The 22470-nt window shown below is 38.2% G+C and overlaps 7 protein-coding genes and 1 pseudogene across 7 annotated transcripts; 5 read left to right on the forward strand and 3 right to left on the reverse strand.

The window, feature by feature from the left end:
- Positions 1-748: 748 nt before the first annotated feature.
- LOC148959378 (histone H2A) lies at positions 749-1258 on the reverse strand. Its single transcript, XM_089110741.1, has one exon. It carries the CDS (start codon positions 1171-1173, stop codon positions 790-792), a length of 384 nt encoding a protein of 127 aa, XP_088966867.1. The 5' UTR covers positions 1174-1258; the 3' UTR covers positions 749-789.
- Positions 1259-1445: 187 nt separating this feature from the next.
- LOC148959379 (histone H2B pseudogene) lies at positions 1446-1936 on the forward strand (annotated as a pseudogene).
- Positions 1937-6561: 4625 nt separating this feature from the next.
- On the forward strand, positions 6562-10293 carry LOC135683363 (uncharacterized). The gene is made up of 2 exons (XM_089110704.1): positions 6562-8689; positions 9051-10293. The coding sequence occupies exons 1-2, from the start codon at positions 6702-6704 to the stop codon at positions 9439-9441; spliced, it is 2379 nt and encodes a 792-aa protein (XP_088966830.1). The 5' UTR covers positions 6562-6701; the 3' UTR covers positions 9442-10293.
- Positions 10294-10383: 90 nt separating this feature from the next.
- LOC135693081 (uncharacterized) lies at positions 10384-11158 on the forward strand. Its single transcript, XM_089110509.1, has one exon. The coding sequence runs from the start codon at positions 10514-10516 to the stop codon at positions 11141-11143; it is 630 nt and encodes a 209-aa protein (XP_088966635.1). The 5' UTR covers positions 10384-10513; the 3' UTR covers positions 11144-11158.
- A 1976-nt stretch (positions 11159-13134) lies between these two features.
- On the reverse strand, positions 13135-13642 carry LOC148959380 (histone H3). Its single transcript, XM_089110737.1, has one exon. The coding sequence runs from the start codon at positions 13570-13572 to the stop codon at positions 13162-13164; it is 411 nt and encodes a 136-aa protein (XP_088966863.1). The 5' UTR covers positions 13573-13642; the 3' UTR covers positions 13135-13161.
- Positions 13643-14218: 576 nt separating this feature from the next.
- On the forward strand, positions 14219-14668 carry LOC148959381 (histone H4). Its single transcript, XM_089110738.1, has one exon. It carries the CDS (start codon positions 14292-14294, stop codon positions 14601-14603), a length of 312 nt encoding a protein of 103 aa, XP_088966864.1. The 5' UTR covers positions 14219-14291; the 3' UTR covers positions 14604-14668.
- An 897-nt stretch (positions 14669-15565) lies between these two features.
- Positions 15566-16081, reverse strand: LOC148959382 (histone H2A). The gene has a single exon (XM_089110458.1). The coding sequence runs from the start codon at positions 15962-15964 to the stop codon at positions 15581-15583; it is 384 nt and encodes a 127-aa protein (XP_088966584.1). The 5' UTR covers positions 15965-16081; the 3' UTR covers positions 15566-15580.
- A 4444-nt stretch (positions 16082-20525) lies between these two features.
- On the forward strand, positions 20526-21587 carry LOC148959383 (uncharacterized). Its single transcript, XM_089110545.1, has one exon. The coding sequence runs from the start codon at positions 20919-20921 to the stop codon at positions 21546-21548; it is 630 nt and encodes a 209-aa protein (XP_088966671.1). The 5' UTR covers positions 20526-20918; the 3' UTR covers positions 21549-21587.
- The last annotated feature ends 883 nt before the right edge of the window (positions 21588-22470 follow it).

The following is a 22470-nucleotide window of genomic DNA, read 5'->3' on the forward strand; positions in this document are numbered from 1 at the left end:
TTTTAACTCAACCGTTTTTAAAAAACAAGACCCTTTAATACCATTCACGAAAGAACATACAATTAATATCTATCTATATATCCCGGTTGAGGAAGTACATGTCCAATTTTTTGAACACAAAGAAAGGTCAGTTAATTCGGAGGCAGACAGCAGGAATTCGAAGAGTGGACTTTGTTTAGAAGACTGAATGAAAGATAGTATTAGAATACAAAGGCGTTATAAAGATATTGTAATTCCTACCAGAGATGCTTTTTCAAAACGAAACTGAAACTATATAGCTTTACTGTATTTCTGTACTCCCTAGGATAAACAAACAGCACTTCACACGGGAAAGTATAAAGAAGAAGAAAGACCATCTGATCACCAACTTGAAATAGCCAATATAGTAAACCATAGTTATTTCATTTTAAAGCAAAGTTAGTTATTTGCTGTTGAATGTTGTTTCTCATTCTCTTGATGCATGTATTCCTTATTAGGCCGCATATCATTATTTCAGGCTATGAATGTAGTCTCAATGGTGCACAGCCCTCGAGAAGCAGCATGAAAACATCGAATGTCATGTCAGCCAAACACTAGCTACTCCCAATCGAATGTAGCCTACAATCCTAATTATCAGATATTAGATATGTGAAAATCGATTGGCATTTTACACAAAATGTAACTAGATTTACAAAGAATGTGCCTATCGTGTGTGTGACAAGCAGGTACACCAAATCAGTTTTCGTGGTGGTTTTTAAAAAAACCGTTTTTATGAACAAGTGGGCCGGGCCAACAAGTGAGTCCAAACTTTTATGATTTTGGAGCTTTCTGCTCGGTCTTTTTTGGTAAGAGTACTGCCTGAATGTTGGGCAGGACACCACCTTGTGCAATGGTCACTCCACTCAGCAATTTGTTCAGCTCCTCGTCGTTTCTGATTGCAAGCTGCAAGTGTCGAGGGATGATTCTTGACTTCTTGTTGTCCCTGGCGGCATTGCCAGCCAACTCCAAGATTTCTGCCGAGAGATACTCGAGTACGGCGGCCAAATAGACGGGAGCCCCCGATCCAACTCGTTCAGCATAGTTTCCCTTTCTCAACAATCGGTGGATACGTCCGACTGGGAACTGAAGACCAGCTCTGGATGTCCTAGACCTTGCCTTGGCCTTAGCTTTTCCTCCTTTTCCGCGTCCAGACATGTTTCTACACTGGCAGTTTCAAATTGAAAAACAAAATGGTCCCTTGCTGTAAGATAAACGAATTTGTTCGCAACTGCCTGATTGCCCGCCAAAGTGGTCGATTTGTAAAGGGCATTTACTCGAGATCTACCAATCAACACCCCCGCTATCTACCGCGAACAATAAGCGAACACGAGACAGCGAATCGACGTGTGTCACATGGCCTTCGAGCTAATCACTCAGCTGCCAACAAATATATTAAAAGCTTGCGTTGGCGCCAAAAGACCAGATCAGTGTTGCTCTGTCTATCGAAAGTTCTCGCAAGTCGAAATTCAATTTTCTTCATTTCAAGATGTCTGACGCCCCAGCAAAAGGAGGAAAACAGGCCCCAAAGGTTGCCAAGAAGGGGGAGAAGAAAGCAGGAGTTGGCAAGAAAGGAGGCAAGGCTGCCTCTGGAGATAAGAAGAGGTCGAAAAAGCGCAAGGAGAGCTACTCGATTTACATCTACAAGGTACTTAAGCAAGTCCATCCCGATACCGGCGTTTCAAGCAAGGCCATGAGCATCATGAACTCCTTTGTCAACGACATCTTCGAAAGGATTGCTCAAGAAGCTTCGCGTCTCGCCCACTACAACAAGAAGGCAACGATCACTTCGAGGGAAATCCAGACTGCCGTCAGGCTTCTCCTTCCCGGTGAACTTGCCAAGCATGCTGTCAGTGAGGGCACCAAGGCCGTCACCAAGTACACAAGCAGCAAGTGAACTTGTCGTTTACACGAACGAGTTTTTCTCGTCGTCTACAATCCAAAACAGCTTTTTTAAAAGCTACCAAATTAACCAATCTCGTTGCTATACCCACTAACACACACGGTGTGGGGCCTATTTACTTTTCACGAGAGGGGAGGACAGAGGAGGGCGTTATGGCTGGCACTTACTACTTTCTTTGTATGCCGTAAACTCTCGAATTGACATTTACCGTGGAAGCAAAATTGTGGTAAGCCAAACACGTTAAAATGTTACAATACATGATTTGTCAACGTTTGACAGGCTATACACGTTTGATGCAATATTGCCATACATATTCGATGGAAAATTAAAAAACCAAAAAGGCACGATAATTTGTACAGAACCCCCGACATTCCCCTACGAGGAGGGTTCGTTGAACGTACATCGGCTTACAATGCTCTTAGAGATATGTGAAAAACCTATAAGAATGTTCTTAGTTCTAAATTTTATATAAAACGAAGCCTTCATGTTACTAAAATTCCAGTAATAAGAAATAACCGTTTCCTTTAGTTTAATCATTGAGCAGGGTATCTGTTGAAAACCTGCAAGGCCATATAACTTAAATAACAGAAAATTGTGTACATACGCAGCCTTTGACAACACTCAATTTTGAACCATACTTGTCTTGTATATTTAATTGTCAAGTACACTGTTCGTTGCCTGTATTTAGGATGAGCTCTCATGTTCTTGAAATCGAGAAGAGTAAATTGTAGAGTTGTATGTATAATATTTGATTGGATTGTAACTAGGCTATGATGATTTACGACAAAACTTTTTATATAAAATAAGCATGATATTTCCAAATGTAAACTTTTTCAATAAAAACAACAAGTTTGTATGAATAATAACCCAATAAATTGCTTCTGAAAAAGAACAGCTCTTGCAACAACAATCCCTATGACTTTCAGCTCTTTACTTTTTCAACTTTATGCTTTACAAATATGTTATTGATGGTTCGAAAAAAGGAAACAAATTGCTATCGTTTTTTTATGAACTTAAGTAGTATTGTTTGCCCATAGTTGGTTATGTTATAATTTTATTGAAGCCTTTTGTAATTAGAGCCTTATATAACACATGCTTAGTTGTATTGGGTTTAACTTTTGTTGGCCTTTTAAGCTAGCGGCCATCTAGGCCTAGAAACGTTGTTTGAGGAATGATATTATTTTCAAATAAATTAAAAAGATAAATAGCATTTGGATCTATTCAAGCAATTCAAGAAGTAAATTACATTTTCAAAGGGATAATGAGATTACTTCCAACTGACATCCACACAAAATTTCTAGGCACTCACTGTATGATTGACATAACTGCAAGTTGTGGAATGTTTTTAGTATTATTTCAACTTAAACCTTTTCCTTCAAAAATGTTCCTAAATGTTGAAATTTACTAATGCTTGCCTGCCATTTAAATTTTGTCCTTATAAAGCAAATACGAGCAGTTTGAGCTATTTTGGTTTACATGCCTGTGTCAGCGGTGTCAGCATAGGTCAGCAATTTTGCCCGTTGAAATACACACACCTTCATTATCGAATCTGGAATGAAAATTCAATTTCTGTAGTCAAAACGTAGAAAAGATCAAAATATCGCCATCGGTAAAATTTTCTCTTAGTGCGCCAAGCTTTCGATTCTATTGTTTCTATATGATTTTGTAAAACCACTTAAAAAGGCGGTTTTACAAATGTGAGTTCGTAGGTCGTTCGCAGAAACGTACACGATAAATACGGCAAAAACTGTTATCCAATCCTCTATACACTTCTTCACTGAACCTAACTATAAAGCCACCCCTTATATACCTTAAGAATAATACAATTTACAGAAGCTGATGCAATTGCAGCGCAATGATGCAAATGTCATGTGATGTCCTGCAATGAATGGGAACCCTGTGTTCTAACATAGCCCACTCCTTTGAAAACAAGCCTCCTGGCTTGTTCTTCTTGTGGCGTGTCTTCCTCGCATTTATACAACATGCCTTGAAACTCTTTCGCTTTTGGTAATGATAATAATGTCGATGCAGGAAAAATCCAATAAATGCGTTCAATGTTGCATGTGGAAACTTCTAAAAATAGCTAGTACATCAACTCTTACTTAATTTAGAACGTCATTAAAAAAAACATTGACTTATTCGCACTTGCACAAGAATTATAATCAATCGGTAGTTGATCAATCACCCTCTAAGCACAGCATCTTGATAAAATCAGAAGTATTCTATTCTAAGCAATCGAAAACACCATTCAAGACCTTTCCTTATTACGTATAATATAAAATGCATGGAAACAAAAGATTACTCATATTTTTATGGTGAAGTTCCGTTTCATCTTCTCGTTAAGAAGACAAGAGAAGCCTTTTGGTGGGGACTTTTCTAATTAATTACTGAGACCATTGCATAGAAATAAAAAAAATCAAACATGAATTAGTGCATTCTTTTGCCATTTATCTTTGATCTTTGCTTTGATCACATTCAATTCTGATAATGATTGCTTCTGTCATTCTGTGATAGTGTGCCTTTTTTTAAACAGTTTTCTTGCCTTAAACTTGAAACAGGTTTGTTTTTCTTTTAAAATATTTCTAAACTTCCTTTCGTTTTGTCAACACCTAACCCCGCCCAAGAACTGCTGCTTATGGGGGTTAGGTTTTCGACTCTACCTTTATTGAGGGCCTCCACCGCTTATTGATGACACAAGAGTAGTTTTTTATTGCAGTAAGTTTTTTAATAAATTGCCAGATAGATTATGTAATCAAATGTAAAGCCAATGTTTTAGACCGAAGGGTAAAAAAGTTAGTATTCGAAACAGTTTGTTGGTAAAATTGTACTGTGTTTCTTAAAAATCAAATTTGGCCCAAATTATGCGTTTTTTGTGGTCATCAAGAAAGGCTACTACATTTTTCTGATCCCATTAATGCATGTTCGTTTCAAACTTGCCTTTTCATGGCTAAGAACAGGTGGTGTGACGACTGCAAAAGCAAATAACCAAACAACATTTGAAGGCAGGTTGAGCAATACCACTTGAAATTGAATATTTTGCTTCAATAATCACCAAAGTCGCATTGCAAAGGCTAACAATGCAACTATGTAACATGATACTGCTGACTTGAAAGCTTTTAAGATTGTATTTGCCACGGCTAAGGCTATATGGGCAGCATAGCGGAATTTCGTTTTCGTCCAATAAGATGCTTTGTTTACCAAATTTGATAGCCAATCAGATCCCGCGAATCTTGCATGGTTTGTTTACATTTGTCACGAAAACACCCTTAGCTGTGGAGGGAAACCACTACTGGAATTTTGGGCCGCCACGAAAATATACATTAAATAAAATCAGCGAAAAATAAAAATATACAATGTTTATTAAATTTACTAAAAAACTACCGCTGCTTTTGAGTTAACTCGACGTAGTATTCCTAAAATCTTAGGTTGAACTTTTCCTATCTCTCGGGGGGGCTAGGCCCATTCTATCCAGCTTCCTACAAGACCAAATTTTAAGTAATAGGTCTAGAAATCTCGTCTCTGCGATCAATTTTACAAATGTCCTGTAGCTAATACGGGTCTTTTTTCATTTATGTTAATGACCCTTACGGTCCATCAAAAATACGGCCCTCTGATGCGGAAATTGAGGGACTGCCCAAATCCAAGGCACCAATGCGAGGGAAGGGGATCTCCATCGTGGCGTGATTATGCAAATTAGAAAGCCTCTTAGTTATTACGAAGTCCACTCGAGATGGTAGTTGGTCTCTGCGACAAATTGGCGGCAAGTTTAGACGAAAAGCCAGTTTTATACCTAGCTAACAGGCAACTCATCTTTTTATGGCATAGCGATTAATTTTCAAGGAAAAACTTTTTTGGTGGATGCCTTTTGAGCAGCTGCTGCTACCTAGTACGGGAATCGTTGGACTTTCTGACTTCTGATATAATCAAGACGGAATAGCTTCGGTGGAAAGCAACATTGAAAATTAAAAACTCAGTTACAGTCTTTGGTTATATACTTTATGTTCTGTTTGTAACATTTAAAAAAAATATATAATTAACTAATGATTTAATTTGTTTTACCCCCGGTTATCAGCAATATTTTGGCGGGAAAATTGCTTTCTAACTGGCGCTAATTATTATCGTTGTTTACATGTAAAGCCACCTCGTTTAAATCCTCTATTATGGGAAGGTTTCGAAGAAAGTGCAGCAACCCACTGCATCAGCAGTGGTGCTGCCACAAATGTACAGTAAACGAAGCGGATTTGAGGGAATTCAAAGTTCCGACATATGCGAAGCTTCAGGCATTTAAATTGATAGCCAAGGCGAATGGCCACTCAGAAACCAAAATTAAACACGTTTGCGTTTTCTGCATTGAAAATTGCGAGAAAAAACGTGAATTTACGAAGTATCTGGTAAGTTTCCCTTGTAGCAAAATTGTGATTCGATATTCCAAATTTAATTTACACTGGACTTATCATGCAAGATTATTAAATTTACCTCCTTGTAATTTGTCAATGACTGATATCTGAATTTTTTTTGGAATTGTTCTTAATTAGCTATGTAATTTTCTTTATCTGGAAATACAAAAGATTTGAAATTAAAGTTATATTATTTTGTTTGCAACTCTTCTCACAATTAAGTAGTCTCAAACAAAACATATATTACACTATTACAGCATCAAGAAACAGCCCAATTCAAACAAATCTTGAAAAAGAAAGAGACACCAAATTATGAAAAAGAGAGCTCTGACATAGAAAATGATTCAGAAATTACGGAGACACTGAGTAACCCCAGCCAAAAACTCATGTTAAGCTCCCAAGAAACTGACACACAAGAAACTAACACACAAGAAACTAACACACAAGAAACATACAACGATTTTGAGACACTGGAGAAAAACGATAATTTTGAGCAACAAGAAATTGGTAACGCTAGAATCAATTTGAAATCTCAAGTCTCAAAAATAAAGGAAAAATGTTTCCAAATGTTTGGTGAAAATGGTGAACCAATCACTGATCCAGCTCAATTTAAAAAGCTTTGTAATGATGCAGGGGCAACAACAATTTTTGAAACAATAGTAGAAGCTATGTCAACTGCCAGACAAACAGCTGAAAGAAAAAAATTGATTGAAAAAAGAGCTGTTTCAATTATATACAGCCTTGTCTACGGTCAGTCGCAAAGGGCTAATTGGTTTCAAGTGGCAACTGCCAGGACTCTAAGAGGCTTTGGGGTTACAAGTAAGGGCATGGAAACCCTCCATAATATGGGTTTTACAGCACACCCACGCACAGTAATTAATACTAATGAAGGCATTGCTGCAAATCATAGCAAAACTGTGAATGATTTTTTTAAAAATGCAGCAGAAAAGGGTCATATGGTGGTAATTTTTATAGATGACTACCATAATATCCATGCTAATCGACGTGCCACTACTTCTGCAACATCACAAGTCACCCACATGGCAACACTTCTTTTGAAGTCATTCCCAAGTGTTGAAGCAATTAGCCATGCAACCTTTCCAGTCAATGATATAAAGCCAGCAAACTTTGAGAACTTGAAAAGTGTTCTTGACAATAACATTGATTTTTTATCAAAGAGCTATGTCAGTGTAATGCCAGACTGGATGAAAGCAGAGTTTTTTGACCCTGAATCAGAAAGGCATAGGTTGTTTATCCATGATTACCAAAGAATGACACAGCTAAGATCTATGGATAACTGCAAGCTAGTTGACTCAATAGAGATGCCACTAAAATCATATGACAATTTTCGTACTGCTTTGGCCATACTGCTTGAAAATGGTTTGTCATCATACCTTCAAAGATATGTTGTTCCTCTTGTTGGTGATTGGCCTGCTCAGTTCTTTGTTCGTCAAGTTGTGTATAACAAAGATGATACATTATCTCATCAATGTAGCAATATTGTTCCTTTCATAGGCCCATTGCATATTTCATTAAATTCAAGAGAAATTGTCTTCATAAAATTTCATGCTTTCTTTGCTGAGCTGTATTCATTTTTGTTTGACACTAAAAATCCATTATCCAAAAAGCCTAAGCCATACATAATTTCATTCTTGTTGGAAGTGCTATATGGTGGTTGGACATTGGTTAGGGATGAGATCATTGCTGCCTTTCCAAATTGTAAAGATATTGAATATCTTACATTACTCAATCTCCTTGACACTTACATTCCTATGACACTCAGTATTTACTCATTGGTATTCAAAAGTAATATGGCAACTGAGTATTATCAGTCTTTATTTCGTTGCTGGGTAATGTTTCTTGTGTTCAGGAGAAGACATTATGACAAGGCTCCTTTGATAGCTCTTTCCAACATTGAGTACTGGAAATTGGTTGGGCATCCAATCATCATTCCAATTTCCTCCTCTCTTCCAGCTTTTGATGAATACCCTGTTGAAAATTTCCACTCGTTATTAAGGGCTAGGACCACAGAAACTGATAATGCTGACAAAATATCACACAAGGCAAAAGAAATTGATGCACTGAAGCATGAGCTCCATGACTTTGGAACAACATTTGTGCCACCAAGGAGGCCAACATATAGTCAAAAGAGCATTGACAATTTAAAGGTTAAGGCAGCAGAATTTCTTACAGCAAAGTTTGCCAAAGTAAGCTCTAATATGGGACAAGCAACAAAAATTACCAAAACAACAGAAGGACGAAAGACAAAAGAAACAAAATGGAGGCTACCAAACTTATTTGGGCAGAAAGTTGTAGGTGATGAGTTGCTTCCTACTGGCTACATGTGTGAGACAAATGCACCAAATCCAAATCGGTATGGTGCTACAGTCCCTTTAGTTTAAGAATCTGATTTTGTTGAAATATTACATTAGTATATATAATTTATATTGCAGGTATACCTCTTCATAAAAGATATATTACTTCTACTATCAAAACTATTTTATTCTGACATTTTGTAGTACCACATCCTGTTGCTTCTTATTTTTCTTAATTCTAGACCAATTTTTTGTGTTTTATTACCACATTAGAGTAACAAAACCACATCAAAGTAACACGATGCAATTTGAAGTCTGAAAGCAAACAGTTATGACAATCTGGATGATAATTAGAAAAATGAAACAACAAAAACTATATAACCTAACAAATTTTCCATCAATGTTTTTTATCTTAAATAGAAAATGCGATAAAGAGGAATGCAAGAAATTATACCCCACCTGGCGCGTATTTAGCTGTGGCCACTCCTTTCACGTGCAATGTCTTCTGCCTGCACTCAGCACATGTTTCATTTGCAAAAAAATGCTGTCAGAGAAATTACAGATGCTCAGCGACAAAATTAACCATTCTGTTTTCGACACAAATGGCCGTGGTGAAGCATCAAATGATGGAACCAACTTTTCCAGTGCAGAGAATGAGGACGGTGCTGAGGACCACGATGTTCCTGGTAATCTCGAAGGATACAGTGGCGACACTGCTGAAGCAAGCGACGACGAAGAACGAGCTAGGCGTGTAGAGGCCCTCATCTACAAGATAGCCAACTGGAGACGACCTATCCCAAAAATGCACTAGCCATTTGTTCGACCATTCTTTACCGGTTTTTGCTGATTCCAACACTGTTCGAGTATTTTAACTAGCTAATTTAAATTCCGTCTTGATTATATCAGAAGTCAGAAAGTCCAACGATTCCCGTACTAGGTAGCAGCAGCTGCTCAAAAGGCATCCACCAAAAAAGTTTTTCCTTGAAAATTAATCGCTATGCCATAAAAAGATGAGTTGCCTGTTAGCTAGGTATAAAACTGGCTTTTCGTCTAAACTTGCCGCCAATTTGTCGCAGAGACCAACTACCATCTCGAGTGGACTTCGTAATAACTAAGAGGCTTTCTAATTTGCATAATCACGCCACGATGGAGATCCCCTTCCCTCGCATTGGTGCCTTGGATTTGGGCAGTCCCTCAATTTCCGCATCAGAGGGCCGTATTTTTGATGGACCGTAAGGGTCATTAACATAAATGAAAAAAGACCCGTATTAGCTACAGGACATTTGTAAAATTGATCGCAGAGACGAGATTTCTAGACCTATTACTTAAAATTTGGTCTTGTAGGAAGCTGGATAGAATGGGCCTAGCCCCCCCGAGAGATAGGAAAAGTTCAACCTAAGATTTTAGGAATACTACGTCGAGTTAACTCAAAAGCAGCGGTAGTTTTTTAGTAAATTTAATAAACATTGTATATTTTTATTTTTCGCTGATTTTATTTAATGTATATTTTCGTGGCGGCCCAAAATTCCAGTAGTGGTTTCCCTCCACAGCTAAGGGTGTTTTCGTGACAAATGTAAACAAACCATGCAAGATTCGCGGGATCTGATTGGCTATCAAATTTGGTAAACAAAGCATCTTATTGGACGAAAACGAAATTCCGCTATGCTTATATGGGCCAATTAATTTTAGCAACAAGCACAAAAATGACTGCCATGATGGCCTAAACTTTTAAAGGTCACGTGGGTTTTGGCGCCTAATCGCAAGAGGTTTAAATATTCCATCGAACGAAGGTGGGCTGTTTTGATTTGTTATCTGCAGTGGAGTGAGGAAACTCTCGTGAAAGTTGGATACCATTTTGATTGAAGTAGTAGCTCGCAAGTAACATGGATTCGTCTGCTACATCACCAAAGAAAGCGAAGAAGGCAGCGGCGCCAAAGAAGCCTGCTGCACACCCTGCGTACAAGGACATGATCGCGGAAGCAATCAGAAATTTGAAGGAGCGAAATGGGTCATCGCGACAGAAAATTGCCAAGTATTTGCAGTCTAATTACAAAGGTCTTGGTGATGAGAGTGCTCTGAAGAGAAACCTTAAGGCCTCATTGAAAAAACTGGTCGCCTCTGGTTCTCTCATCCAAACGAAAGGGGTAGGGGCTTCAGGATCGTTCAAGCTGCCTGCCGCCGCCAAGAAGCCTGCAGCAGTGAAAAAGCCAGTAGCTGCAAAAAAGGTTGCGAAAAAGCCAGCAGCAGCGAAGAAGGTTGCTGCCAAAAAGACTGCCTCTTCAGCCAAGAAAAGCCCTGCAAAGAAGAAGGCCTCGACACCAAAGAAAGCCAGTGGAGCCAACAAGTCACCAAAGAAGCCCAAGGCCAAAGTGGCAAAGAAGCCTAAAGTGGCTGCTGGTAAGAAGGCATCGGCTTCTGTTAAGAGCAAACCCAAAAAGGCTGCCAGTGCCAGCAAGAAGACAGCAAAATCACCGGCTGGGAAGAAATCCAAGACTGGAAAGTCGAAGAAGTAGGAGTTGAAAAACGAAGCCATGTTGCCACTTACCATATAAACAAACAGCTTTTTTAAAAGCTACCAAATCGTCGGTCATATCGGTTCTGGATTAGCCCTTTCGTCTGCATTGATATCATAAAAATGACATGTAGAGTTTTCAAAGCTGGTGGCCCACCAAGCCAGTGACAGTCAACTCAACCTTGTCTGCCACTTTGTTTTTTGTGATGTTCTTTCCTGTAATGATTGTGATGTTCTTGTAATGATTGGCACAATAATAATAAAACCTTGTTAGGAAAATGGCATGAAATAATTCTGAAGTTCTATGTTGGCTGTTAAAGCAAGCATAATATTGCTATTAGTTTGATAGAAATGAAAGAGCAAGCTTAACAGTTTTATGGTTACATTTCAAGCTTCTATATTTATGATATAGATAGGAGGATTCAGCATCATTTCAGCCAATTTCAGCTAATTTCAGGTAATGCCAAGCACTCATTAAATTATTTTGACTACACAATTGCAAATGCATACTCTCTTGAAAATAAGCAAAAAATGCATTGATAGAGTTAATGATATATTTTTGGTTGTATTATTAGGAGCTGTCAGTTATGCAAATTGAAGTAGCATTTCATTTGCCAATGTGCATTCCCACTATACCTCAAAACTGGTTTGACAGTAGGGGTGGGCTGCCTTTGATGGGTTTTGAGATTAATAAACAGCAAGAGACAACTTTGGACAACACATAGATACATAACCCTTATGTAGTGATGCTTAAGCTTGAATAACCCTTACAAGATAGGTAATTAGATTCATCATTTGAAAAGTCAGTAAATTATGTTGAGAACAAAAACTGCAAGTGCACTTGTATTTGTCCCACACAGTCTAAAGCATTTGGTATTGTGATAGAAATTGCACTTTTAAATTCAAACTATAAATATCAAGACTGGATTGACAGGAGGGATCAATGACCTTAATGATAAGCATGTAAAAAATTTAGTCTATTCTCATGAAGCCAATTTTTGGTAGGTTGTGAAGTTGCTCTTTGAAGAATCTTTTTTTACAATCTATTTACACAATCAGAGTTTATCATGTGAATACAAGCATTAAGTTTAGTCGTCTATGATTGGCTATGAGAGGTTGGCTATGATTTAACTGCATAGGGAATATATATTATATATTGTTTATTTACTATGACCCCAACATTTTCAATCAATCTTAACATGGGGTTAGCAGAATCTGAAAACTTTTTGCACCAATAATGTATACATGCATTATTGTTTTGAGTGCAATTTTAGCCTTCATGCTAATTTGTCTTGTTTGCCTAAAGTGTTGATCATGAAAAAAAATTTGCATTTTACATTTACTTGAATGTGAGTCTAGCAGTATAAAAATGTGGTAAGTTATTTTTTATTGTCCCATTGTACACAGTATGCAATGATTTACATTACAGGTGATTTTGTGAGGAGTTATTCCCTCCATTCTCTCTTGGCTGTGCAATTGTGAATGGATAGCATGAAAGAACTGGGTAGGAAAGTTAAACTTTGGACTGAAGACTTGAATCACTGTTGAGCAAGATCTACTTGTAAGTAAGTAGAGATATAAGTAAACATGCAGTTTTAGATATCTTAGTTTCCTTGGTGCTGAAATTTGGAATGACTTATAAACAGGGAAGGAAAAAATGTAATGCTCTATAAATCAACCTTCTAAGCAAAGTTGTCTTCTAAGCAATTCATAGATATGGAGGAAGTCCCAGCCAAAGTAGTTTGCTTGTTAAAGACCTCCCTCTTTAAGAATTCCCTTCATTCAGATAATGCTTGCTTTAAATTTATTCCTCCACGTTTTCAAATTGTACATATCTAAAGGCTTTTTGTATACACATGAACATATATATGAAACATATGAACAAAAGTAAACTGATTTAAGTCGACCATGTCGTGTGTATTCTGGCTGGAGAAATATAATCTCTGGTGTTCGTGGTGGTTTTTAAAAAAACCGTTTTTTCAAAGAATTCATCGACAAAGATGAAATTTGCTTGTTGAATTAAGCTCTCTCGCCTCGAATCCTTCTGGCCAGTTGTATGTCCTTTGGCATAATGGTAACACGTTTGGCATGAATGGCGCACAAGTTGGTGTCTTCAAACAGTCCAACTAGATAAGCTTCTGATGCCTCTTGAAGGGCCATCACTGCCGAGCTCTGAAAGCGCAGGTCTGTCTTGAAGTCTTGGGCTATTTCTCGGACGAGCCTTTGGAAGGGCAGTTTCCTGATCAACAACTCGGTCGACTTCTGGTATCTACGAATCTCTCTCAGAGCAACTGTGCCGGGCCTATATCTGTGAGGTTTCTTTACTCCTCCAGTTGCTGGGGCACTCTTTCGTGCAGCCTTGGTTGCCAATTGTTTGCGAGGAGCTTTTCCTCCAGTCGATTTTCTTGCAGTCTGCTTTGTACGAGCCATTTTAATACCTCAACGAAGAAATTTACGTGGTGACTGAGCGGTAGGCACAACAGATATCAATCTGCAAAATGGCGCCATTCGACTTCAATTTGAAATCATTCAGCAAGCCACGTGACATGCCGGGAGAACAGAAGCCAGATGACAAAAACAAAAAGCCCATTGGCTGCTTGTTCCCTAAACTTTCGAGCTGCCAGTAGTCTTGTTCTGAACAACATTCTTACGATCTGATTTAAAGTTGGGGGAAACAGAAATCGCGACATTTTTAGAAGATTCAACAATTTTAAATTACTCTCTTTTAATTTTGAGAATTTTTTGTCTCGGTTATTGGCATTAATAGCAACCTTTTACGTAAATGATGTTTGCGAACAATCTTTTTGTGGAACAAAATTCAAAAATGGCCTTGAAAAGAGCAAAAAGTTCAAACATTCTCAAGTATTTCGTCTGACATTCTTGTCAGACTAAAACGTGAGTATGAAAAGTCATCAGAAAATGGATATAAAGAACAAAGCGTCGGTAGAGTTAAGAGTTTTCGTACACTTTGCTTGAGTAGAGTTATAAAAGGCGCCAACCAAGCAACCAACATGGCAGGGCAGGATAAAGAAAGTGCTCCTAATACGTTCGCCTTTTCTACTGAATCTAAACCCTGCAGTTCACAGTTCGGGCAGTTCACTTGCTTAGCGCATTGTAGTTTGCACTTACATTGCTAATTTTCATCAATCATGTCTGGAAGAGGAAAAGGAGGAAAGGGTCTTGGCAAAGGAGGTGCCAAGCGTCATCGAAAGATTCTTCGTGACAACATCCAAGGCATCACCAAGCCAGCCATTCGCCGATTGGCTCGTCGTGGAGGAGTAAAGAGAATCTCTGGTCTCATTTACGAAGAGACACGAGGTGTTCTCAAGGTTTTCCTCGAGAACGTCATTCGTGATGCAGTCACGTACACAGAACATGCCAAGCGAAAGACTGTCACCGCCATGGATGTCGTCTATGCTTTGAAGAGACAAGGCCGAACATTGTACGGATTTGGCGGTTAAGTTGCGTCGTCCTGTTTACTGGACGAACGACTGGAGTTGCTCGCTTTCTTCAACAACACAAACAGCTTTTTTAAAAGCTACCATAAATGCCAATGTTACCCAATGTTTTAAACCTTGTGACAACACACGATTAACACGATCATAGGGGGTCTTAATTGAAACTTTTCTTAGCTCATTTTAACTCAACCGTTTTTAAAAAACAAGACCCTTTAATACCATTCACGAAAGAACATACTATTAATATCTATCTATATATCCCGGTTGAGGAAGTACATGTCAAATTTTTTGAACACAAAGAAAGGTCAGTTAATTCGTAGGCAGACAGCAGGAATTCGAAGAGTGAACTTTGTTTAGAAGACTGAATGAAAGATAGTATTAGAATACAAAGGCGTTATAAAGATATTGTAATTCCTACCAGAGATGCTTTTTCAAAACGAAACTGAAACTATATAGCTTTACTGTATTTCTGTACTCCCTAGGATAAACAAACAGCACTTCACACGGGAAAGTATAAAGAAGAAGAAAGACCATCTGATCACCAACCAAATGAAATAGCCAAATAGTAAACCATAGTTATTTTATTTTAAACATATTTTAAAGCAAAGTTAGTTATTTGCTGTTGAATGTTGTTTCTCATTCTCTTGATGCATGTATTCCTTATTAGGCCGCATATCATTATTTCAGGCTATGAATGTAGTCTCAATGGTGCACAGCCCTCGAGAAGCAGCATGAAAATATCGACTGTCATGTCAGCCAATCACTAGCTACTCCCAATCGAATGTAGCCTACAATCCTAATTATCAGATATTAGATATGTGAAAATCGATTGCCATTTTACACAAAATGTAACTAGATTTACAAAGAATGTGCCTATCGTGTGTGTGACAAGCAGGTACACCAAATCAGTTTTCGTGGTGGTTTTTAAAAAAACCGTTTTTTATGAACAAGTGGGCCGGGCCAACAAGTGAGTCCAAACTTTATGATTTTGGAGCTTTCTGCTCGGTCTTCTTTGGTAAGAGTACTGCCTGAATGTTGGGCAAGACACCACCTTGTGCAATGGTCACTCCACTCAGCAATTTGTTCAGCTCCTCGTCGTTTCTGATTGCAAGCTGCAAGTGTCGAGGGATGATTCTTGACTTCTTGTTGTCCCTGGCGGCATTGCCAGCCAACTCCAAGATTTCTGCCGAGAGATACTCGAGTACGGCCGCCAAATAGACGGGAGCCCCCGATCCAACTCGTTCAGCATAGTTTCCCTTTCTCAACAATCGGTGGATACGTCCGACTGGGAACTGAAGACCAGCTCTGGATGTCCTAGACCTTGCCTTGGCCTTAGCTTTTCCTCCTTTTCCGCGTCCAGACATGTTTCTACACTGGCAGTTTCAAATTGAAAAACAAAATGGTCCCTTGCTGTAAGATAAACGAATTTGTTCGCAACTGCCTGCTTGCCCGCCAAAGTGGTCGATTTGTAAAGGGCATTTACTCGAGATCTACCAATCAACACCCCCGCTATCGACCGCGAACAATAAGCGAACACGAGACAGCGAATCGACGTGTGTCACATGGCCTTCGAGCTAATCACTCAGCTGCCAACAAATTTACTAAAAGCTTGTGTTGGCGCCAAAAGACCAGATCAGTGTTGCTCTGTCTATCGAAAGTTCTCGCAAGTCGAAATTCAATTTTCTTCATTTCAAGATGTCTGACGAACGAGTTTTTCTCGTCGTCTACAATCCAAAACAGCTTTTTTAAAAGCTACCAAATTGACCAATCTCGTTGCTATACCCACTAACACACACGATGTGGGGCCTATTTATTTTTCACGAGAGGGGAGGACAGAGGAGGGCGTTATGGCTGACACTAGTACTTTCTTTGTGTGCCGTAAACTCTCGAATTGACACTTACCGTGGAAGCAAAATTGTGATAAGCCAAACACGTTAAAATGTTACAATACATGATTTGTCAACGTTTGACAGGCTATACACATTCGATGCAATATTGCCATACATATTTGATGGAAAATTAAAAAACCAAAAAGGCACGATAATTTGTACAGAACCCCCGACATTCCACTACGAGGAGGGTTCGTTGAACTTATATCGGCTTACAATGCTCTTAGAGATATGTGACAAAACCTATAAGAATGTTCTTAGTTCTAAATTTTATATAAAACGAAGCCTTCATGTTACTAAAATTCCAGTAATAAAAAATAACCGTTTCCTTTAGTTTAATCATTCAGCAGGGTATCTGTTGAAAACCTTGAAGGCCATATAACTTAAATAACAGAAAATTGTGTACATACGCAGCCTTTGACAACACTGAATTTTGAACCATACTTGTCTTGTATATTTAATTGTCAAGTACACTGTTCGTTGCCTGTATTTAGGATGAGGTCTCATGTTCTTGAAATCGAGAAGAGTAAATTGTAGAGTTATATGTATAATATTTGATTGGATTGTAACTAGGCTATGATGATTTACGACAAAACTTTTTATATAAAATAAACATGATATTTCCAAATGTAGACTTTTTCAATAAAAACAACAAGTTTGTATGAATAATAACCCAATAAATTGTTTCTGAAAAAGAACAGCTCTTGCAACAACAATCCCTATGACTTTTAGCTCCTTACTTTTTCAACTTTATGCTTTACAAATATGTTATTGATGGTTTGAAAAAAGGAAACAAATTGCTATCGTTTTTTTATGAATCTAAGTAGTATTCTTTGCCCATAGTTGGTTATGTTATAATTTTATTGAAACCTTTTGTAATTAGAGCCTTATATAACACATGCTTAGTTGTATTGGGTTGAACTTTCGTTGACGTTTTAAGCTAGGGGCCATCTAGGCCTAGAAACGTTGTTTGAGGAATGATATTATTTTCAAATAAATTAAAAAGATAAATAGCATTTGGATCTATTCAAGCAATTCAAGAAGTAAATTACATTTTCAAAGGGATAATGATATTACTTCCAACTGACATCCACACAAAATTTCTAGGCACTCACTGTATGATTGACATAACTGCAAGTTGTGGAATGTTTTTAGTATTATTTCAACTTAAACCTTTTCCTTCAAAAATGTTCCTAAATGTTGAAATTTACTAATGCTTGCCTGCCATTTAAATTTTGTCCTTATAAAGCAAATACGAGCAGTTTGAGCTATTTTGGTTTACATCAGTGGCGTAGCGTCTATGTATGCTACGCTTGCGGCGCAAGCGTAAAAATTTATAGAAAAATTCTAAAATTCTTGCAACACTTTCAATGCATAACAATTTCCGCAATAAACGGCTTCTCTTTCTTGTCATGAGCAGCATGCGGTGAACTCTAGCGCCAACAGGCCAATTGGCCCCAAATTGGCTATTTTCCCAAGTAAACAGATCGCTAAAAATTATGAAATTCGAAAAATCTGAAAAACTGAAGCCTCTCCACATCACTCTTTTTGCCTGTCCAAAATAAGAGAAACATATGATGCTCCAGTGCAGCTTCAGTGCAACTCGAGAGAAGCTTCTGAGAGAAGTGAGAATTTTCCGGACTGGAGCTTGCGGTCGGCCTGAGCGCAAGCCTTCCCAAATATTTGATAATCCACAATTTTTCTACCTATAAGCTGCTTTTTGCGAATACTCTTTGCGTGATACATCATTTCAAATCCAATTATTTTCCTTTCTTTACTTTGTGACTGTTGAAAAGAGAAAAAGTTTCGTCAAAGTGGTGTCAGAGTCTATTTGTCATGATCCGCATTCCGTAATTCAAGTCAAAAGGCTTGCCAGTATAGTCAGAATTTACGGACCAGGGCATGCAGTAGACCTGAGCGCAAGCCTTGCCAAATACATGATGATTTGCCGGGACTAACTTTCTGAAACTTTACACATGGAAGCATCTTCAATTCTAACAACTCTCACAGCTCACTATTTTCATCTTAGTTAACTATGAGAGTAAAAAATGAGCAGAAACTGTTGCTCCTGTTCGCTTAGGCTCTGCAGTGTGTTAACAATTTCGCAATGTGGAGAGCTCCTTCTTGCAGGAATCCCCAGCTTCATTATAGCATAATAAATTCTTACATTAGGTGGGCATTAGGTGATGCCTTTTCTTGAGGAATATGAATAAGAATAAAATATTTTGCACAGCAGTTTTAGCACTAGGAGTTATTCTGAAAAGTCTTGCTAAACAATTGAGCTTTTTTCAAAAACTTTCGCATGGGTGATAATTTTTCCCTTGGCCCCCCTTCACTTTCCAACCTCTGTCGGAGCCTCTGATGCTAAGAATAGACACCTTGATTGATTAGAATTAGAGTACAAATGATTTGTTACTTTGAAAATCAAAATTTGCTATCACGATTATCATTAATTACCGCTTGTATTTTTTAGAAACTGAAATTACCATTACATTTATTCAACATAGCCGTATATTTTATGTTACCGCATGCCTAAGTTCTGCGCTCACGCTACGCCACTGGTTTACATGCCTGTGTCAGCGGTGTCAGCATAGCTCAGAAATTTTGCCCGTTGAAATACACACACCTTCATTATCGAATCTGGAATGAAAATTCAATTTCTGTAGTCAAAACGTAGAAAAGATCAAAATATCGCCATCGGTAAAATTTTCTCTTAGTGCGCCAAGCTTTCGATTCTATTGTTTCTATATGATTTTGTAAAACCACTTAAAAAGGGGGTTTTACAAATGTGAGTTCGTAGGTCGTTCGCAGAAACGTACACGATAAATACGGCAAAAACTGTTATCCAATCCTCTATACACTTCTTCACTGAACCTAACTATAAAGCCACCCCTTATATACCTTAAGAATAATACAATTTACAGAAGCTGATGCAATTGCAGCGCAATGATGCAATTGTCATGTGATGTCCTGCAATGAATGGGAACCCTGTGTTCTAACATAGCCCCCTCCTTTGAAAACAAGCCTCCTGGCTTGTTCTTCTTGTGGCGTTTCTTCTTCGTATTTATACAACATGCCTTGAAACTCTTTCGTTTTTGGTAATGATAATAATGGCGATGCAGGAAAAATCCAATAAATGCGTTCAATGTTGCATGGAAACTTCTAAAAATAGCTAGTACATCAACTCTTACTTAATTTAGAACGTCATTAAAAAAAACATTGACTTATTCGCACTTGCACAAGAATTATAATCAATTGGTAGTTGATCAATCACCCTCTAAGCACAGCATCTTGATAAAATCAGAAGTATTCTATTCTAAGCAATCGAAAACACCATTCAAGACCTTTTCTTATTACGTATAATATAAAATGCATGGAAAAAAAACATTACTCATATTTTTATGGTGAAGTTCCGTTTCATCTTCTCGACAAGAAAAGCCTTTTGGTGGGGACTTCTCTAATTAATTACTGAGACCACTGCATAGAAATAAAAAAAATCAAACATGAATTAGTGCATTCTTTTGCCATTTATCTTTGATCACATTCAAATCTGACAATGATTGCTTCTGTCATTCTGTGATAGTGTGCTTTTTTTGAAAAATTTTTCTTGCCTTAAACTTGAAACAGGTTTTTTTTGCTTTTAAAATATTTCTAAACTTCCTTTCGTTTTGTCAACCCCTAACCCCGCCCAAGAACTGCTGCTTATGGGGGATAGGTTTTCGACTCTACCTTTATTGAGGGCCTCCACCGCTCATTGATGACACAAGAGTAGTTTTTTATTGCAATAAGTTTTTTAATAAATTGCCAGATAGATTATGTAATCAAATGTAAAGCCAATATTTTAGACCGAAGGGTAAAAAAGTTAGTATTCGAAACAGTTTGTTGGTAAAATTGTACTGTGTTTCTTAAAAATCAAATTTGGCCCAAATTATGCGTTTTTTGTGGTCATCAAGAAAGGCTACTACATTTTTCTGATCCCATCAATGCATGTTCATTTTAAACTTGCCTTTTCATGGTTAAGAACAGGTGGTGTGACGACTGCAAAAGCAAATAACCAAACAACGTTTGAAGGCAGGTTGAGCAATACCACTTGAAATTGAATATTTTGCTTCAATAATCACCAAAGTCGCATTGCAAAGGCTAACAATGCAACTATGTAACATGATACTGCTGACTTGAAAGCTTTTAAGATTGTATTTGCCACGGCTAAGGCTATATGGGCCAATTAATTTTAGCAAGAAGCACAAAAATGACTGCCATGATGGCCTAAACTTTTGAAGGTCACGTGGGTTTTGGCGCCTAATCGCAAGAGGTTTAAATATTCCATCGAACGAAGGTGGGCTGTTTTGATTTGTTATCTGCAGTGGAGTGAGGAAACTCTCGTGAAAGTTGGATACCATTTTGATTGAAGTAGTAGCTCGCAAGTAACATGGATTCGTCTGCTCCATCACCAAAGAAAGCGAAGAAGGCAGCGGCGCCAAAGAAGCCTGCAGCACACCCTGCGTACAAGGACATGATCGCGGAAGCAATCAGAAATTTGAAGGAGCGAAATGGGTCATCGCGACAGAAAATTGCCAAGTATTTGCAGTCTAATTACAAAGGTCTTGGTGATGAGAGTGCTCTGAAGAGAAACCTTAAGGCCTCATTGAAAAAACTGGTCACCTCTGGTTCCCTCATCCAAACGAAAGGGGTAGGGGCTTCAGGATCGTTCAAGCTGCCTGCCGCCGCCAAGAAGCCTGCAGCAGTGAAAAAGCCAGTAGCTGCAAAAAAGGTTGCGAAAAAGCCAGCAGCAGCGAAGAAGGTTGCTGCCAAAAAGACTGCCTCTTCAGCCAAGAAAAGCCCTGCAAAGAAGAAGGCCTCGACACCAAAGAAAGCCAGTGGAGCCAACAAGTCACCAAAGAAGCCCAAAGCCAAAGTGGCAAAGAAGCCTAAAGTGGCTGCTGGTAAGAAGGCATCGGCTGCTGTTAAGAGCAAACCCAAAAAGGCTGCCAGTGCCAGCAAGAAGACAGCAAAATCACCGGCTGGGAAGAAATCCAAGACTGGAAAGTTGAAGAAGTAGGAGTTGAAAAACGAAGTCATGTTGCCACTTACCATATAAACAAACAGCTTTTTTAAAAGCTACCAAATCGTCGGTCATCGGTTCTGGATTAGCCCTTCGGCTGCATTGATATCATAAAAATGACATGTAGAGTTTTCAAAGCTGGTGGCCCACCAAGCCAGTGACAGTCAACTCAACCTTGTCTGCCACTTTGTTTTTTGTGATGTTCTTTCCTGTAATGATTGTGATGTTCTTGTAATGATTGGCACAATAATAATAAAACCTTGTTAGGAAAATGGCATGAAATAATTCTGAAGTTCTATGTTGGCTGTTAAAGCAAGCATAATATTGCTATTAGTTTGATAGAAATGAAAGAGCAAGCTTAACAGTTTTATGGTTACATTTCAAGCTTCTATATTTATGATATAGATAGGAGGATTCAGCATCATTTCAGCCAATTTCAGCTAATTTCAGGTAATGCCAAGCACTCATTAAATTATTTTGACTACACAATTGCAAATGCATACTCTCTTGAAAATAAGCAAAAAATGCATTGATAGAGTTAATAATGGCTTTGAAAAAAGCAAACATTTTACAACATACTTAAAGCTTTTTCGTCTGACACTCCTCAGAGCATAAAACGTCAGAATAGGTTCCGAAAAAAACACGTTTGAAAAATATATACCCAGTTGTGGATCGAAATAGGCCAATCAGAAAAACGCAAGCACAAGACCGGTATAGTTGACCAATCAGTGCCGCGAGCCTAAAGAAAAATTACCAATGGAGTCCAAGAGAGAAAACGAACTCCTTTTGTCTACACAATGGCGGCTTTTTCGTTTTTATGTAGATTGACTCCAAAACTGCTAGATGGAAGGACGACCGGGCTCTGCCAATTATCCGAAACATGTCGTCATTATAGAGTTTTGCACAATCTGGGTTGTCT

Source organism: Rhopilema esculentum, chromosome 10 (genome assembly GCF_057945365.1).
Source record: "Rhopilema esculentum isolate cy_ngs chromosome 10, ASM5794536v1, whole genome shotgun sequence".
NCBI classification, from domain to species: Eukaryota; Metazoa; Cnidaria; class Scyphozoa; order Rhizostomeae; family Rhizostomatidae; genus Rhopilema; species Rhopilema esculentum.

Excerpts from the sequence above, each read along its gene's own strand:
- LOC148959378 (XM_089110741.1), bottom strand. The coding sequence starts at position 1,173 with ATGTCTGGACGCGGAAAAGGAGGAAAAGCTAAGGCCAAGGCAAGGTCT.
- LOC135683363 (XM_089110704.1), top strand. The coding sequence starts at position 6,702 with ATGTTAAGCTCCCAAGAAACTGACACACAAGAAACTAACACACAAGAA. Across the intron at positions 8,690-9,050 it reads AATGCACCAAATCCAAATCG|AAAATGCGATAAAGAGGAAT; the intron begins GTATGGTGCTAC and ends TATCTTAAATAG.
- LOC135693081 (XM_089110509.1), top strand. The coding sequence starts at position 10,514 with ATGGATTCGTCTGCTACATCACCAAAGAAAGCGAAGAAGGCAGCGGCG.
- LOC148959380 (XM_089110737.1), bottom strand. The coding sequence starts at position 13,572 with ATGGCTCGTACAAAGCAGACTGCAAGAAAATCGACTGGAGGAAAAGCT.
- LOC148959381 (XM_089110738.1), top strand. The coding sequence starts at position 14,292 with ATGTCTGGAAGAGGAAAAGGAGGAAAGGGTCTTGGCAAAGGAGGTGCC.
- LOC148959382 (XM_089110458.1), bottom strand. The coding sequence starts at position 15,964 with ATGTCTGGACGCGGAAAAGGAGGAAAAGCTAAGGCCAAGGCAAGGTCT.
- LOC148959383 (XM_089110545.1), top strand. The coding sequence starts at position 20,919 with ATGGATTCGTCTGCTCCATCACCAAAGAAAGCGAAGAAGGCAGCGGCG.